Here is an 18,419-nt window from a genome sequence, read left to right as displayed (position 1 = left end):
ATGGAGGAAGGTCAAAGTCTTATGCTCTGCATACAGTGAGTAAGCCTGCCTTCTCTGGCTCTTTCCAGGTGAGGGAGATGCTAAGAATGCGAGACTCCAACGGTGCCCGGATGCTGACGCTCATTACGGAACAGTTTATGGCAGATCCACGGCTGTCGCTATGGAGACAGCAGGGCACGGGCATGACAGACAAGTGTCGGCAGCTCTGGGATGAGCTAGGTAAGAACCGTCAAGAGACATGTTCCACAGAAACTCAAATCCAAATGATTTATTTGTTCATGAGTTGGCCAATCCTTTTGCTCACATCTCTGCAGGGTAAATCCAGACAGCTAGCTAGACAATCTGTCCAATGGGAGTTTCCCATTGCACCACTGAAACAACCTTTGATCCTATACGTTCCACCAATAGAAGTTCCTTCTTGGAGCTATTTAGCAGCGGCACCGTGGCTCCGCCTGGCGCTTAGCACCACTCTGTGATGGGTTTAAAGTGCGCATATTATGCTTTTTGGCTTTTTCTCTTTCCTTTTTTTCTTTTTTGTGCCCATTATGGGTTTTTACAAAGTGAAAAAGCCCAAAGTACACCCCAAAGGGACTTACCAAAAGTTGCAGCGTTCTGAACTGGCCCGTCTCAGCGTGACTTAGGCCAACTGATGGTGTCGCTTGGACTCAGCTGTTCAAGTCGCAGAGGCTGGTTTTAGAACGTAAGGGATGTCCCCTGTTTTAACAGCCAATAGAGAAGTCAGCTGTAAACTCTAGAAATAAAATGATCCATAGTTTTATACGAACCACCCAAAAGCACGGTAACGTTACATGGTCAATCGAGATAGAGAGTGATTGAAGAAAGGGAGCACCCAGCGGCGTTAGTAAAAAGCAGCGAATCCGAGAAATAATACGTCTTCACGCCGATTCATCACTAGAAATGCAACTGTCGCAGGCACCTCACTATCACTAGCGTTATCCCCATTCATATTTAGACAAAACAAATGATATATCCAGCTACAAAAAAGCCTAAAAGTCGGAAGTACAAAGAGAAGTTGTCATGGAGATGATACACCCTCTTGTCTCGTTGCACTGGTGTGAGCTGGCAGGTTTCAGATCGCTGCAGACCGGCTCGTTGCAAGTCGTTGTAAGTTTCAACTCGTCTCGTAGTGAATCTTTGGTCTGAACTGGGCTTAAACAACAGCACATTTTTCTCTTATCCCAGGATGCTATGTGGACTAGCCAGACCCTCCTCCACATCACTGTAGAGGAGGGTCTGGCAAAGCAAGACCACTGTAGGTCAGACAGACGTGTCCATCCTGTCAGTTGCTCAGACGAATTGGCAGTCAACTTGTCGGGTAAACGTTAAACCGGTCAGTAAGCTATTAGGTTATCCAGTCAGCAGCTTCTCCTCCTGCCCGAGCCTCTCTCTTTCTCTAGCTCCCCACACAGAGTGAATGATAAAGGCTGCCGATCAATGCGGCTGCTCAGTTTCTCTGCAATCAATCTTAGCATTTAGGAGGTCAATGAGAACACTTCCTGGGTGAGCGAGGCGGATCATGACACAGACAGAAATAACGGCCAGGGTTTACTGCCTGATCATTTTCTTCAGAGGAGGGGACATCTGACAGTTGACCCCACTCGAGGTCTGTGTAGGTTGTTGTTTTTAGTGCAGTACGTCCACTGAGGTCCTGTTGGTCCAACCAATATTACTTGGATTCATACAATATGGATGTTTGTGTTCCCCCATTTTCACAAAGAAAAACAAAAGTATCTTCAAAAGCACTTTCCAGGGCCAGTTGAGTTCTCCTAAACAGTACTCCAGAACTTTGGCTTCTTTTGTATCCTGACTTGTGATCCCCATTCTTTCCCCAGGTGCATTGTGGGTGTGCGTGGTGCTAAATCCCCACTGTAAGAGCGAGGAGAAGAGCGGCTGGCTGAAGCAGCTAAAGAAATGGGGCGACATGGACGTCTGCCCGCTGGAGGACGGCAACTACGGCAGCGAGCTCCCAAACATCACCAACGCTCTGCCACAGAGCAACCTGGCACAGGGTCAGTGCAAACACACACACATACTGTGTAATCAAAATATGAATATGAATGAATGAGTATGAATACACATCGACACACACATTAATCATCACATTAATCTTAGACGCTGTGTCTCTCATGACAACATGACAATTTCACTGACTGTGTGTGTCTGTCTGTCTTTCTTTCTTTGTGTCTGTGTGTGTGTGTGGTTTTTCTCAGACTCTCTGTCCAGGCCGAGGAGGTCGGTGTTTAGCAGGGCTGTCGAGGCCTGCGACCTCCACTGGCAGGACAGCCACCTCCAGAGGATCATCAGCAGCGACTACTACATGTCTCCATCCTACCAGAGAGAGGGGGAGAGCCTGCTGTTCAACCCACAGGGCCTGCCGCTTTGGCTAGGTGAGCAAACACACACACACAGGTACACACACACACACACACACACACACAGACAGACTTTTGGGGACTTTTTATGTGCTGGAAAACTTCAATAAAGCAGTAATTCATTAGTCATTTTCAGGAAATTGTATTGCATTTATTTACTGCATCATATTTAGTGAAATAAAAAAGGTTTCTGTAAATAATATATAATAAATTGCTACAAAAATGCAACAAGCGACACACACTTTCTGGATAACAACAGTATAGAAAAACTTTATTTTCAGTGGCATTCCATATACACACAATCTCTAATTCCACTGAAAGCCACACACACGCATACACACACAGCTATTCTGCTGATATTGAGGCTGGTATCTGCAGTAAGCAGCTTCCAGCTAAGATCTGTCAGATTCTGCAACTTAAGCCAGCTATCAGACACACAGGCGTTGTGCTGAGACTGCAGTGTGTGTGTGTGTGTGTGCGTGCGTGTGTGTGCGTGTGTGTATGTGTGTGTGTTTGTAAGAAAGAACCACGTCTGTGACTGCGAACAGCAGTGTTTGTGTGTGTGTGTGCGCGCGTCCATGTGCGTGTGTGCTTATCTCATTTAGCGTAGTTCATGTGTGTGCTAAGCTGTCCTGACTTCACCTTCTCTTACACTCAGACCACGTCCCAACTGCATGCGCCCGCGTCGACGCTCTGCGTTCCCACGGTTATTCCAGGGAAGCATTGCGATTGGCTGTCGCCATCATCAACACGCTCCGCCTCCAACAGCAGAGACAGATGGACATCTACAAGCACCAAAAGAAAGGTAAAAACACACACACACACACACACACACACACACACACACACTCACACACACACACACACACACAGTGCTGTTCGTCTTCTAAAGCCAGTGTGGGATCATTTTAACATTTGTCTTCCTCTCCCGCTCTTTTCTTCTCTCAGAGCTTCGCCAGAGGGGCGTGACTTCTACCACCAACCTGGAAGGCTGGGTGGGCCATCCCTTAGACCCGATTGGCTGTCTGTTCACCACGCTAACCGAAACCTGCCGCGTGGACGACGACAACACCATGGATACCGGAGGTACAAAAACAGAGAGATGCTTCTATTTCTCCTTTTTAAAAGACTTCTTTGGAAAAAAATCACAAAACTTCTTAACAGACTAGTTTTGAGGCTGTATTCATTTTATTAAATGGCAACAAGATTGAGATACTTGATTATTTGCCAATTACAAACCTGAATACAGTCCCCATGACTAATCTTGTTTTGATGCATCATTTAGCACTGAAGTAGTCGGATTCAGAAGATGAAGACATTCTCCTCCCCTTATGCTATCTGCATGTTTCGTTTTCAAAATCCTTCTCCCTACGTGAAACAACAACAAAAACCTACAAGCTTGTAACCTAAACACTAAGCTCCTCTGAAGCCAATGCATAGGCAGGCTTCACCTCTAGGGCACGATGATTAAATTACGTTTTTCTTTTTTTAGCAGTGAAAGATGTATTGCGTAGTCGACATACATCTTTTAATGTTTATTGAGGCATTTTCTTTTGTTGTGATTTAGTCATTGTAATGCCAGGGCTCTAGCCTAGAAATCTAGATGCACCCTAGCAGCAGCAAATGTAAAAGCATCTCCCTAAGTGCAAATGGTCCACCAAAACCAGTTTACTTTTTACACTATTTTGCAAGGGCACCATCACTGTGTCCGGGGCTTTACCATTGTGAGTGGTTTAAAGAAATACAAATAACACTGGGCATTCTTTTTTTACTTAGTGCAAAATTGTGATTGGTTTAAGCAGACCTTTCTCCAGCGCTGGCACAGCGCTAAAACAAAGTGTGGAGATAGGTCCCTGTTCTGGTGCACCAACAAACTATAAATAGCAGATTATAGCTGGTCATGAGGTCCTGGCATGGAAAATATTCTGTGTTGTTGGTTCACATTGTTCTGTACAAGGTCAAGAACTGAGTCACTTAAAATGTATGCTGTAGATTTCAATAAAACATAAGTACTTTTAACTCTCAGAATAGGCTTTACTTCCATCGTTAGTAGCCATTAGAAATGAGTGCTGGTCAGAGCTCCATCACCCTAACAATTTATAGAGACAGAAAATAAGAGCATGATTGAAAGAATTCTTTGATGTTCGCTGAAAGGTATTATTCAGACATGTCCAATGACTTACAATATCAAAAGTATAGCCACCCTTTAGCATATATTAAGATCAAAATCCTTTTCCCTCTGTGGGTCCACTGCTGCTCTGCCATCGGCGGGGTTCAAATGTAGCTTACTGGTCGCTGAACCTATAACGAGTAAGCAAAAGCCTTAGCATGTACTTCAGCAACATACATACTCAACCACGGGCCTCATGGGTCAACGAGCTTATTTGCCCAACAAGAGGAATAATTCCTTGCACACTTGACCAGCTGATGCAGTGTAACCCTGAGCAGAGGTGATCTGGCACACCAGCAGTGACTCTTTAGACAACAGACTCCCGTGTTCTTATATCTGGACTGGGTAGAGTTGCTGTCAAGAGCCATAAACTAACAAAGCCTGAAAAGATTGTGCTGGAACACCCTGCTCATTTAGGCCGTGTGTGTGTGTGCGTGTATGAGTTTGTGTATAGGTGCGTGCGTGCGTGCGTGCGTGCATTGCACTTTTTTTTTCCCCGGTCGCCGTTGCGACAGAGCAGAATAGGGGCTGGGTTTTCCTATTGTTACCCAGCTACAAGGAACTATTGTCAATCCAAACAATGCTGACCCCTGGCACACTCATCGGGGCGAGTGTGTGTATGTGTTGGCGATACAGTGAATGATTGATTGTTTTATGTTGTTTGGGGAATTTGAGAAGAGTGGTATGACTATTTAGCGTGTGTGTGGATGTGTGTGTGTATAGCCTGGTCACTGTGCTTTATCCCCCTCTGGAAGATAGCTGGGAGCATCTGTTGAAGGAGGGGTGGAGCCAGAGTATGTGTCGACCAATCCAAATGCAGTTTTAGCTTTGATCATTTCAAATCAACCAATCAATAGCCAATGGACAGAAGGAAAACAAAAATGAGTTTGCACCGGGGTTAAGCCTATAAAATCAGTTTTCCCTTTTTCCTGGATTTACACACACACACACACACACACACACACACACACACACACATCTGTGGAATAAACAGGATTGAGGGGATCTGTTGCTCAGAGGGGATTTAAGCAGAATGATGGAGTGGGGGAGCAGAGAGAGAACAAATGGGCACCAATCAACAGCTGATACTCTCATTCCATCTGTTCTCACTTTTTGCTGTCGAGCATTTGTGTAGGGTGTAGCAGCCATTTTAGATTAGGGTTCACAGTCTATGGATGCTGTATTTATATGTTACACAAACTGTATGGCTATATATACACAGACCATACCAAGTTTCCTTTTCTCAGTTCTTTTCAAGTCTCTCTTAATTCAATATGCACATGCCTATATGTACTTTGTCACCATTTATTTGTCCCTGAAGCAATCCCTCCCTAATTTAGCTGCACTGTGAGAAAGAGAGGGAAAAAAACTCTGTCCTTGTTTATTGCCAAAATACAACAAAGCTATAATGATACTTTAGCAGTCTGAGTTAGCCAAATCAGTGGACAGTGTTGTTTAGCTGAGCCGTGGTGGAAAGATGGATATGTCCATGTATTGTTATACAGTTGTCTTCAGTTATCAAGGTCTGTAAAATGGGCCTTTGCTCCTATTCCCATTTGCCTGGATCAATCACTAAATCATTTTCTTTCCTTCCTTCCTCTCAGAAGGTGACCCCCGGCCTCCGGTCTACCACCACGTACCAGTGTGGGGCAGTCCTGATGGAGGGGAGTCCTACCTGACTTTGGCCTTAGAGGTGGCTCTGATGGGAATGGGCCAGCAGAGGATAATGCCCGAGGGCCTATATGCTCAGGATAAGGTACGGTAGTCCTAAAAAGCACACTTTTACATTTTGTAGTTATAATATATACATTTAAACACGATCCAATAAAGGGACTTTACCCCCTCCAAAGAGATAACAGTAATGGCTGCTTGCAGTGGGTAGCATTTTTTTCTTTTTCTTTTGCATATTCAATCAAGCGGTATGAATTTGCCTGGTGTAGACAATGTCGCCTTGAAAGACAATCACTATAATTAAACGTCTGTGTGAAGTAGTTGCCGTGCACAAATAGAGAAAAGGTCACAGCATTTTGTTTTTCTGACAAGCACTTAAGTTTACTTTTTTTAAGTTTAGAGTGCTTAACATGCCTGCCATAGAACTTTCTGAATGTCATGGGAATCAACAAAACTATTTATTTTTTAGGCAAGGTGAATTCATTTTCACCTTTCAACAACAAGGCAATTTAAAGTGCTTTACATAAGGCACAAAGGCATTAAGAAATGTTAAGCAATATATAAAGGCACACACAGGATTTCAAAAGAATGTAAGTTTTAAGCAAGAATTGCATTTAAAACCAGTTAAGTTTCCAAAAGGACCCCTTAATGGTGAAACAAAATCAGTTTCTGTCATAACGGTAACTGCACTTAGATGCCAAAGTTTGACGCTGTCCCTCTAATACCTAAAATTCAAAATTGCCTCTTAAACTTCACTAAAGAGTAAAATTTGCTTTGTGAACATGTTCAAGGTGTGTCGCAATGAGGAGCAGATTGTTGCAAAACTTCAAGAACTGGAGCTGGATGACCTCCTGGTTCAGACTCTTCGGAAACAGGCCATACAGCTGCTAGAAGGTACTACAACAACATCTTCATGTGCTGTGCTTGACGCTCTTTCACATTGTTTTGAAGAAAAATAAACAAAGACATTATTTTGTATTCCTCTTGGTCCAGCTGGGCCGTTCAGCGGTCTAGGTGAGGTCATCCACAGGGAGAGTGTTCCCATGCACACCTTCGCCAAGTACCTCTTCTCTGCCCTGCTGCCACATGACGCAGATCTGGCATATAAGCTGGCTCTCCGCGCCATGAGGTCAGTTTCCCAATTTGGTGCTATTGAATTGCACTGCATTGTACTATGAGGTGTTTCTAATATTTTGTCCATCTTCACTGATATACTTCAAAACAGTCTTTACAATACACATTACATTAGTTATAGCTTGGTGTAGTTAATACACTGGTGAACAGGCTTGTAGAAGCTGTTGATCATTTGTGGTAATGGGTTTATTTGTTTTAGGTATTTACATAAATGTGTCCTAATTAGTAGTATAAGTAGTATGATCTGTTATAGTATGTCAAAAATGACACCTTTAAATTTGAATAAATTCACTGTAGTATCTATAACGTTTTAGAGCAAATACTAGCATGGATGCTTTTTTTTCCTAGTGCAAATTTCAATGCATTTTATCCTAGATTTAATATAAACTGGCCTTAAAGTTTGATGAATACTAAATACGGCGTTGTTTGTATGTTTCTGTCAGGCTGCCGGTGCTGGAGTCCTCAGCAGGCTCTGGGGACGTGGGCCACCCTCATCACGGCATCTCCATAGTCCCAAGTAGATACCCGCGCTGGTTCACACTGGGACACCTGGAGTCCCAGCAGTGTGAGCTGGCCTCCACCATGCTCACTGCTGCTAAAGGTACCTGCTTACACATCCTCGGGTCCATAGCCAAAGTCATATTGGAGAAGTGTTCCCTTCAGATGTTTCTAACAACATGCACGTTTGCTTTATTTTGCCTGAAGGTGACATGTTGAGGTTGCGGACGGTACTGGAGGCCATCCAGAAAAACATCCACTCCTCTTCCTTAATCTTCAAGCTGGCCCAGGACGCCTTTAAGATAGCCACACCCGCGGACAACCCGCCTGATATCACTCTGCTCAACGTGGCACTGGAGCTAGGGCTGCAGGTAGAGAGTGTGTGTGTGTGTGTGTGTGTGTGTGTGTGTGTGCGTGTGTGTGTGTGAGTGCGTGTGTTTTGTGTGTGTGTGTGTGTGTGTGTGTGTGTAAAGCAAACGAGGTATGAGGACAAGTCAGCAATATTTCCACAAACTTGTAATTTGCGCAGGCCTCCACAGCCTCTCTACAAATTAACAGAGAAAACATCACACTGCGTCTTGCCGTTGTTGATGAGCAGAAACCACATAATTAAGCCTTTTGGGTTCCACAGTAAACACAAGACAAAACTCTTGAGATCATCAAGGCAACAGTGTTGCTGTGGCTTCACACGCCTCTTCCTCTTGGTGTTTAGAGTATTGGCTCAATTCCTGTCAGTAAAACTGCAAATAGAATGCCCAAAATGGAAGGTTCACGATTAGTCATGTGTGTAAATATGAACACATTTGGAAACATCTGTCATCACTGGAGACACGCCGTTTTGGGTGAACTTTTCCAATTATGAGAATCCCACATATGTTTCCTTTTTTTCTGAATGTATGGATATGTTAGAATAAGTTCCTCAAAAACTGACTGACTGCTGAGAAAAAAACAAAACAACTGGATATTTTGTATACGCATTGTACAAAGTAGCAGGATCCCAAAACATCATGTTTTGCTCGTGTGCTTTGCAGGTGATGAGAATGACTCTGTCGACACTGAACTGGAGAAGGAGAGAGATGGTGCGATGGCTGGTAACCTGTGCCACAGAAGTCGGTATGTGATGCCTTTTAACAACACCAGTAAACAGGGTTCATAGTTCTGACCGTAGCAGTTTGTGGCTGTCCGTTTTAGTTAAGTAAGAGGAGACAGTTAGTTAGAGGCTAGTAGTTAGTCAGTGAGTCTTTCAAGAGCAGAGCCTCAAATTGGCTCTTCTGTCTGTCAAAGTAAAAGTTCTGATTTCAAAATAAAGCCCACTATCTCCCCATTATCCTCTCCTTCCTTTTTCGTATTTTTTTAAAGGGACATTAATCAACAAGAGCACAGAATCTAGATGATATTTTACAGTCCTGTCTTGTAGATGCTCTGATGGATAAGCTCAGATTTTGTTGAATGAATTTGTTGAGTGGAAAGAGAGCCATACCATGAACATTTTTATATACAAGTAAAATATTTTCAAACTTAATCATGCTTTCCCAGTTTAAAAGATCATATTTATTACTTTAATTTGCAATTCTTTCTTTTAACAGCTGACTAAACTTTATAAACAATCATCAAAGAGCTTTAAAAAAATGTAGAACCATACCAGTATTCACATGATTTACATAGAATACCATAGACAACAACAAATGTAATATCTTGTCTTTGTCTCTGCTCCACCTCAGGTCTGCGGGCGTTGGTGAGCATCTTACAGAGCTGGTACACCCTCTTCACACCGACCGAGGCCACCAGCATTGTGGCGGCCACCGTCATGTCCCATAACACCATCCTGCGCCTTAGCCTCGACTACCCCCAGCGCGAGGAGCTGGCCAGCTGTGCCAGGACCCTGGCCCTTCAGTGCGCCATGAAGGATCCCCAGAACTGCGCTCTGTCGGCTCTGACGCTCTGCGAGAAGGACCACATCGCCTTCGAGACAGCCTACCAGATTGTCATCGACGCAGCATCCACGGGTATGACATACTCCCAGCTGTTCACCATCGCGAGGTACATGGAACACAGAGGATACCCGCTGCGGTCCTTCAAGTTGGCCTCCCTCGCCATGACCCACCTTAACCTGGCTTACAACCAGGACACACACCCAGCTATTAATGACGTGCTGTGGGCCTGCGCGCTCAGCCACTCCCTGGGTAAAAATGAGCTTGCAGCCATTATCCCGCTGGTGGTGAAGAGTGTGCACTGCGCCACGGTGCTGTCTGACATCCTGCGGCGGTGCACCATGACAGCGCCGGGTCTTGCCGGCATTCCCGGGAGAAGGAACTCTGGGAAGCTAATGTCAACAGACAAAGCGCCGTTGCGGCAGCTCCTAGACGCCACGATCTCGGCGTACATCAACACCACGCACTCTCGACTGACGCACATCAGTCCGCGCCACTACGGGGAGTTCATAGAGTTCCTGAGCAAAGCACGGGAGACTTTCCTGCTGGCACAGGACGGCCACATTCAGTTTGCCCAGTTCATAGACAACCTGAAACAGATCTACAAGGGCAAGAAGAAACTGATGATGTTGGTCAGGGAGAGATTCGGCTGACCTTAGCCCTTCCTCACAGGGACCCTCTTCTTGGGAAGTAGTTACACTTATTTGTTTCTATTTAAGGTTTTTTGGATTCCTTGTATTTTAACTTCCTATGTTGAGCCATTTGTTGACTAAGTCTTAAGTTTTGTCCTGTTTTGTTGTTTTGTTTCTTGAATGTGAACCAGGCAGTGTTCGCAGTACATTGCTCTACTTCATTGAGATGGCAAAAGAGGAAAACGGCTTGAAATGTTAAAGAACAACAACAACAAAACAAAGCAATTTTTTCTTCCTCCAACTAATGTCAAATCTAGTATGAAAAAGACAAAGATTGTGAATTTTTTTTTTTTTTTCTTCAGTGGCACATGACGATTTTGAAAACCAAAAGATTTTGTTGGAGGGGGGAACTTTGAGCCGGGAGACGCTTTCAGCCGGGCTTTAAAAGAAGAAGAGGAAGTGGTTTTCAAAGTGGAAGGAAAATGTTGTTTCCAAAAGAGAGAGAAAAACCCCACTGTGGTCAAAAACACATAGTGTTACTGTCATACCTCGACTGTATTATTTAACAGCTTTAAATGACCTCTTGTTTCATTCAAGACATGTTATAGTAGAGGGGGCGGAATACAGAACAACACATGCAGGCTCTCTGTAGAAGACATCAGTACCCACAGCTTTATAAACCTGACTAAAGCCACTCTAGACTTGGTCCTACCCTCTTCACCTGCTGGTCAGTACTGTTCCTTAAGAATGTCTTCAGAGGAAGAACCATGTTGCTTCACAGAGTGCATGTCTTTAAATCCAGAAGCCTGAGAGTAACATCATTCAGGCTGTTCTAGCTAAGGTAGAATAGTTGAGGCTCCACATGCATACCTACATATAAACATACACACAGTTATCTCGTATGTCCTCCTCTAGGCTTATTAACGGTGACAATGTGATGAATGACGGGGTCCCAGTATTCCTATCTTTAGAGCTAGCTTCCACTGCACGGCTGTTCAGCTATTTATGGCCAAAACCGTTGAAATCTATAGGACTCCAATGATCACCTTTAACTCGCTAAATCAAGATTTTGTCAATAAGCAATATAAGTATGTGCTTTATTTTTTCATCAAGTAGTTTATTTCACCTTCTTGTATTCTGTTTGGAAGCGTGAGAACATATTGGGACCATGTTGATTTCAGTGATTGTAAGTTGTCATCTCTGCCTGTAGCCTAAGTCCCTTTTCCATCTCAATAACTTTTGCCGGAACTCTGGTAAGAGTTTATTTCCTGGAACTTTTTTATGAACCAAGAGGATTACCCCATTATAAGATCAGAAATCTGGTTGGAATGTTGGTTCTTTTGGTGATAGTTCCTACCGCCTAAACCCCGGCAACCCACGTAGTACTTTTTTACCAATTCATTAGACAAGCACTATTTAAGTAAAACAGCCAGATTCTTCTAACATTAATGAAGCAGCAAGAGGTAATATGTGCTAAACAATGACATAGTGTTGGACTGCTAACAAGGCAGAAGCTCTGCCTTGCATATCTAGAATTGAAAAGCCTATCCAGATATATTTTTAATACATTTATAGTAGAATTAGGCTTTTACCACTCTGCACGAATTAAAATTGTTATATTAACAAAAGATCAATTCGTACTGTGTAATGTGAAAAGGTTGTTTGAAGTAACACCAACCCCAAGGAGACCTTTCACCCAACTCTGCTGTTCCCCTCAACGCTACAAAGCTTTTTAGCGTCATTTAATTAACTGTTAAGATTTGTCCGTCCTACAATTACAGCAAAGATGCTTTTACAGAGGTTTCCTCCTTGACGCAGCGGGCCCGGGTTCGACTCCGACCTGCAGCCCTTTGCTGCATGTCATTCCCCCCCACTCTCTCTCCCATTTCATGTCTTCAGCTGTCTTGTCAAATAAAGGCCTAAAAATGCCCAAGAAATAATAATTGAAAAAGAAAACGAAGCTATCACCGGTTGCATAGAGCAAAACAGTAGACAACGTCAGCAGCTAGCTGGTGGACATAGTGTAACATTTAGCTGCTACAAAGACGGTGGAGACCAAAATAGAGCCAAAATAGTAAACTTAAATTGTATTAGGTGGCCTGAACCACAACAGAAAAATAATGCTAATGTTGCTCCTTCTCTGCTATAAGTGTAACATACATAAACATAAACTGTAAGCTAACACTTTAGGCATAGCAACTATGCACAGTGGTTTGAGTATTGTTTGGATAAATTAAAACAAGAAAGAAAAAGACTAATATCTAAAATGTTGGGTTTTTTTGTTTTAAATACAGTTATTGCAGCAATCACGCTACTCTCCATTATGACTAAAGCACAGAACATGCTTAATTGATCCTGAATTTGTAGATTCCACCAATTCCCTGGTCACTTGTGATGGAAAAGGGTCTATAGCTACTAAAGCTGCTTACCTGTAAATGTTACTGGATGGGATAATTCTGGACTGTGAAGACGAGCGGCCTTGTCTTTCTCAAAGGTTTATAGATATACAGTGCAAACACAACAAATACTGTACGTTTTATGACTTGATGACTTAAGCTTGCATATTTGAGACCACATGCCTTGGCACAGGATTTTTTTTGTTCTGTATGAGGGGTTGTCATGCTTCCTTTTCCTTCCCAGTGGCTGAGTGTTGTTAAGGGGCAGTACGCCGTACAGCAAGAGCTTGAATCTTTACCGGTTGGACTAAACGTCATCATACAAGCACTTCACACAAATACCTCTTCAGTATGTTCCTGCCTGCTTCAGCATTTATTTATTGATTGTTTAGTTACTGTATGACTTGTGTAGAAAATCGCAGACACACAAACAGAACTCAACGAGCGAGTTGGCCTGTCGATGGCAGGATAATAAAAGGAAAAGGGTTTTTGAATGGAACTTTTTTTTTGTCTGCTTTTACATTCCATGAGAGCTACCTTCACCCACTACCCGGGTAGTCAGTCACAACTCTGGGCCTTTTTGATCTGAAGAAACACAGATAGAGGAATGGGGGGGGGGGGGGGGGAACTTAGCAAAAGAAAGAAAAGAGAGGCTAAACTCAGTTCTCAGGGACATCACTTAAAGAAACAAAACAAAAAGTAGTAGCATTAAGCATTTAAGATATTGTAAATATGAAAGTGTCAATTCAGAAAATTGTAAAGTTATAATTATTTATGATAAGTACGTCTAATGTGTTTGTTTTTACTTTATTTTTTTTGCCAGGGGTGTACTTGAATTGTTTTGGACGGGGAATTTGACAGCGTTTTTTGTAAGGGCAAAGACTTCAAGGCATTTCTCAGGTGCTCCTGTGTACATTTCTTTCCATTTGTTTTTGCTACAATAACTATTATTATTTGTATTTTTTTGATTTGCAAAGACAAAAAAAAAGTCTGTTTTCCGAAAGGAACCATGTTACCCGGACTTGAGGAAGGCGTTCATTTGTAAACAGACACGTACTAAACCTGACTATGCAGAACCACTTAAATGGTCTTGTCACCTCTTTAAGATGCTCCCCCCCCCAAAAAAAAGAAGTGTGAAAGAAGAGACTCAGTGGAATGAACCACTATTAATGACACGGGGGTGGGGGGGGACAAAGACAAGATAAGACCCAGCATGCTTGTATTTGGACCATGCGCAGTAGCCAGCCTGCAAACGCTGCAAAATTTACAGGAGAGAAGAAAAGAAAAAAAATGAAAATGGTGGAAAATGCCTTTGTGACCGATCAATGTACAAAGTTTATTTTTGCTTTACTTCTTTGTTGGTTTTATTTAATCAGTACTCAAGCCTTTAGTGTCTTCTCAGAGGTGTTGCGTGGCAGCACCGCAGCGAGACAGAACAAAACACAAAATGTCACTCGGAAACAGCAACCGTGTGAACAAAAGGATGCGGCCTGCGGGTGACCTTGTGTTCATTCCTCGTTCATTTTTTTTTTGTATTGCTTTGCTAACTCCCTTCGGAGTTCTCCCTCTTCTATCTCATTACCATACTTTCTTTATCTAATGTTCAGTTGTTCCCCGCCCGAGCAGTGCATCCATGGGTCAGCGACCAGCTTCCCCTCTGTTGTCCTACGGTATTTGAGGCAGCAGCATGGGAGCTGCTCAAAGTCAACGTTTGACAAAAACAACTAATGGGTTTTTAATTGGGTTTTTATGCTGCAAAGGTTCTACATAAGGAGGATAAAAAATGATCTTTATTTATTTTTTTGTCTCCCGCGTTAGCATGACGATGCTGTTTCCCTGAATCAAAGATGAAAGAGGGATGTCGTTTTACCACTTTCTTAACGTAGAAGCTCCAGGTAGCTGTCTTTCATGTGATGCAATAACTGACAGCATTACAACACGGCGGTTCCTCCCCTATCTGTTTATCTGTTAACTGTATCAGCCAGTTCTTATTGTTTCTCTTTCTTTCTTTCTTTCTTTCTTAGAATACTATTTGCTGGTAGAGATCTAGATAACCCACTGTTTCCCAGTTTGTTTTTTTGTTTTGGATTCTTTCTAACTTTAAGGGGAAATTGAAAGTGTTTGATGCCTCTTTGTGCTACTGATTATGAAAAGGTATTTCCAGTATTTGTTGCCACAGAAGTATGATAGCTTATCATCGACACTTTTTTTTTTCTAATATTTTTTTGTGCAACTTCTTGAGCTACTGTCTATAAAGCAAGAATTTATTACTATTTATGTAACGCTACTACCATTTTATATTGATTTGTGTTGGAATCTCAGTGCTTTTCTATGAATAAAGTGTGAAACACGTTACAAGGACTTCTTTCTTTTTATAATTTAGTTGAACCCAGACAAATGACTGGGGATGGTATTCACTGAGTGAGGAACAGTGATGGAAAGTTACCAAGGACATTTGTACTGTATTTAACCCTACTTGTGTGGTGCTTAACTAGAGTATTGAAATTTTATGTGCGAGTACATTTGAGGACAAGTATTTGTACTTTTAACTCCACTCTATTTAAGGGTTTCACTTTAAAAAATATAAACAAATAATACAAACGTTACTCTGTATTTAATTTCGATTTGTTCGCCATGCAAATTCCATTTATTATTATGATTATTAATATATATATATATACATATATATACTACACGCCTGTAAAAGTTCGTGACTGCATGCTCCATGGTTGCAACGCTATTGCTGTGACAAAATCTGGTTACAGACATGTAAACACCTGGCAATGGTGTCTGTGGTAGGTATCACCATGCTATCACATACACACACACATACACACACACACACACACACACACTGTGAAATTTGTTTTGAAGTGTAAGGTAGTATTTTAACAGTTGCTACTAGATGTGTAATGTCTCAGCAGGGCTTTGATATCCTAAACTCTAAAACATGGAAGTGACCCTCTCTCTAACAACGATTCATGGATTAAAGATGCATGTGCAAAAATCCCAGCTGCTGTGGCACAATCCTGCATTTTCACCCAGCAGTAGTGATAAATGTAGCACACGGAGGCTGATATCGTTCCATCAATCATCAATCTTCAGTCGCTCATTTGTCTCTAATCAGAATATTTTTCTTCTGTTCCTCCTTCACCGCTTCATTCTCATTCATTAGAGATTTCTGCAGAGCCATATAAGCAGACAATCAGGCCATCAAGAAGTGCTAAGTGTGCTTGTGACACTGTGTGCGTGCATGTGTGCGTTTGTGTGTGCGAATCTAGATTGATCGGTTTATGGTAAATGAGCAGATTTATATTAATTATCAAGACAGATAGATGGTGAAGTGATTGCTACGTGCTCAATCTTTATCTCCTCAATTTGCACTGCGTCTACCATTATCTCTCTCTCTCTCTCTCTCTCTCTATCTCTCTCTCTCTCTCTGTCTCTTTCATATCAATCTAGCTGTCTACACAGGTCACGTAAGGGGTATATATATATGTGAACGTGATCCAAAGAGTATTTTTACACTTAATGTCTATTTTTTACTTCTACAGTATCTTTGTGTGTAACTATAGTGCACACTGCACTATAGTTACACACAAGCGCCAGTATACACTCAGAACCCCTTGGCGGATGGTGAGATAGCTTTGGAACACCCCAGGAACATTAGCAGGATGCTTAGCCTGCTGCCACTGCAAGTGGCACCCTAGTATCAGAAAATGAATTGATGTATCAGTGAGTTTTTAGTTAAAAATTGAGAAAGTCTTTAAAAGGACACCCCGTTAATGTGATGTTTAGATATTACCATCTTACAGCCAGTAGGGGCGGGCAGGCAAACAGTGAATGAGCAAATAAACAACTAAAATAATTCATCAATATTGGATTGGGGAACTTCCCAAATCTTTACATTTACAGACCCCTTGAAAGCAGCCTCCAACAACTTTATAAATATTTTAACACAAAGCTAAATTTTGGCAACATTCCAAGGTGGTGAAATGAGCGAGACGTTGGGTGCAGGATTTTCCAGGCATCTGAGTCCCTATCGGGGTCCAAAACCTGGTGGGAAAGGAAATATCATCAGCAAACATCAGCTGTTAGCATCTACATTAGTGGGAAACATCTCAAGGTCTTCAGACTGAAGCCAGAGTTTCAGTTCCTCTCTCCATCACCACTATGGTAATATTATTATCAGTCTCTGTCACAGCAGGCTGTGCGTGGATGTGTGTGCTCATTCATGCATGTGGTCATTGAAAGATAAAGTTTGTGTGTGTGTGTGGTTGTGTGTGTGTGAGTGTGTCTTTCTATGTGTGTGTGCGTGTGTGTGTGTTTGGGGGCGGTCACTGATAAAAGGCTGATAGTGTCCATCCATGGCAGATGATGTACAGCCTGCTGTCTCTCCAGCCAGATTGGATTTTCAGGCCTGCTGATTTGCTGAGAAATGGAGCCTGGACCGCCTTCAAAACATGCACACACACACACACACACACACACACACACAAAAATAAAATCTCTGTGTGCAAAATTAGGCACACAGGTACAAATACACATGGGTAAACACATTGAATTGACTTAAGTAGGTACACACACACACACACACACACACCAAGGACTTTAAAGGCGTCCATGTGGAAATTGATCTCCATTTCCAAAGAGCATAGATTTATTGTAACAACCTCTCTTTCTCTCTATCTCTCTCTCTTTCTCACACACACACACACACACACACACACACACACTCACACACACACACACAGCTTGTCACTTTGTTCGTATTCTCACACTGCCAGGACTTTGTTCCCCAGATGGCCCACTGACACACGGCCCCCGCCTCTTTAGTCTTACCTGTCGACTATCAGCGGTGATTTTTGTTCATTTGTCTCCGCTATTTACTCAATAGGGGGCCACAACAAAAGCCTTTTTGTGTGTGTGTGTGTGCGTGCGTGCGTGGATGCGTGCATGCGTGTGTGGGTGTTGTGTTTATGGCACTACAACAATACAAAGGAAAGAGATGGATGAAAGCCCCATCATCAACATTAATTCAGCTGCTTTGAGCTTTGTGTATTTTTGTATTTATTAATACTACCATCGAGGCCCACTTGCTTTTGCTCAGTCTGAATTATTTGGAGGCTTAAATTTAACATTTAATTTCATCCTTCCGCCGAAGTGCTCAGCAAGCAATTCAAAAAAGGTACTGCAACATTCAGCTGTTGTGAAATTGCTCAGCTAACCTTAACCCTGTACTTTTTCAGTGTGTAGGGTCAAGGCTGGCAATATTCTCATTGTTTTTTATAATGGTACGGTCTTGTTTTTCGGTTTACGTTTTGCTGCGGCCCCCGTCTACTGCAGCTCCCTCGTCGGTAGCCTCGAGAACCGATTCTGATCTGATCGGATCATCGGAACCAAATTTAACATGCGCAAGTTTGGTTTTCCGTAGCGGCCAGGCGCTTGTTGTGTTGCAGCCATGGAGCACAGTAAGCAGCGCTCTAATGTGGCTCTGTTTTACATTGGAAAGCCCTTTAAAACAGCCCACCATTAAATCAAAATGAAACTTTCCCCTTATTTGTGAACCAAGAATGTGACCCGTTTTAGCTCCA

The 18,419-nt window shown here is 42.6% G+C and overlaps 1 protein-coding gene across 1 annotated transcript in view; it reads left to right on the top strand.

Annotated features, from left to right (window-relative positions):
• The window catches only part of zswim5 (zinc finger, SWIM-type containing 5), a 54,276-nt gene extending 43,346 nt beyond the window's left edge, over positions 1 to 10,930 (top strand). Inside the window, exons 5-16 of the mRNA XM_034887496.1 lie at positions 69 to 219; positions 1,854 to 2,030; positions 2,232 to 2,408; positions 3,052 to 3,198; positions 3,342 to 3,479; positions 6,168 to 6,319; positions 7,026 to 7,128; positions 7,228 to 7,363; positions 7,812 to 7,969; positions 8,074 to 8,237; positions 8,898 to 8,979; positions 9,588 to 10,930. Coding sequence (XP_034743387.1) covers positions 69 to 219; positions 1,854 to 2,030; positions 2,232 to 2,408; positions 3,052 to 3,198; positions 3,342 to 3,479; positions 6,168 to 6,319; positions 7,026 to 7,128; positions 7,228 to 7,363; positions 7,812 to 7,969; positions 8,074 to 8,237; positions 8,898 to 8,979; positions 9,588 to 10,450 — 2,448 coding nt within the window. The 3' untranslated portion in view covers positions 10,451 to 10,930. The remainder of the gene's footprint in view (positions 1 to 68; positions 220 to 1,853; positions 2,031 to 2,231; positions 2,409 to 3,051; positions 3,199 to 3,341; positions 3,480 to 6,167; positions 6,320 to 7,025; positions 7,129 to 7,227; positions 7,364 to 7,811; positions 7,970 to 8,073; positions 8,238 to 8,897; positions 8,980 to 9,587) is intronic.
• Positions 10,931 to 18,419: the final 7,489 nt, after the last annotated feature.

Source organism: Etheostoma cragini, chromosome 12 (genome assembly GCF_013103735.1).
Source record: "Etheostoma cragini isolate CJK2018 chromosome 12, CSU_Ecrag_1.0, whole genome shotgun sequence".
Taxonomy (NCBI): Eukaryota; Metazoa; Chordata; class Actinopteri; order Perciformes; family Percidae; genus Etheostoma; species Etheostoma cragini.
The sequence above is the reverse complement of the archived record's forward strand: the minus strand, read 5'-3'. Positions and strand labels throughout refer to the sequence as shown.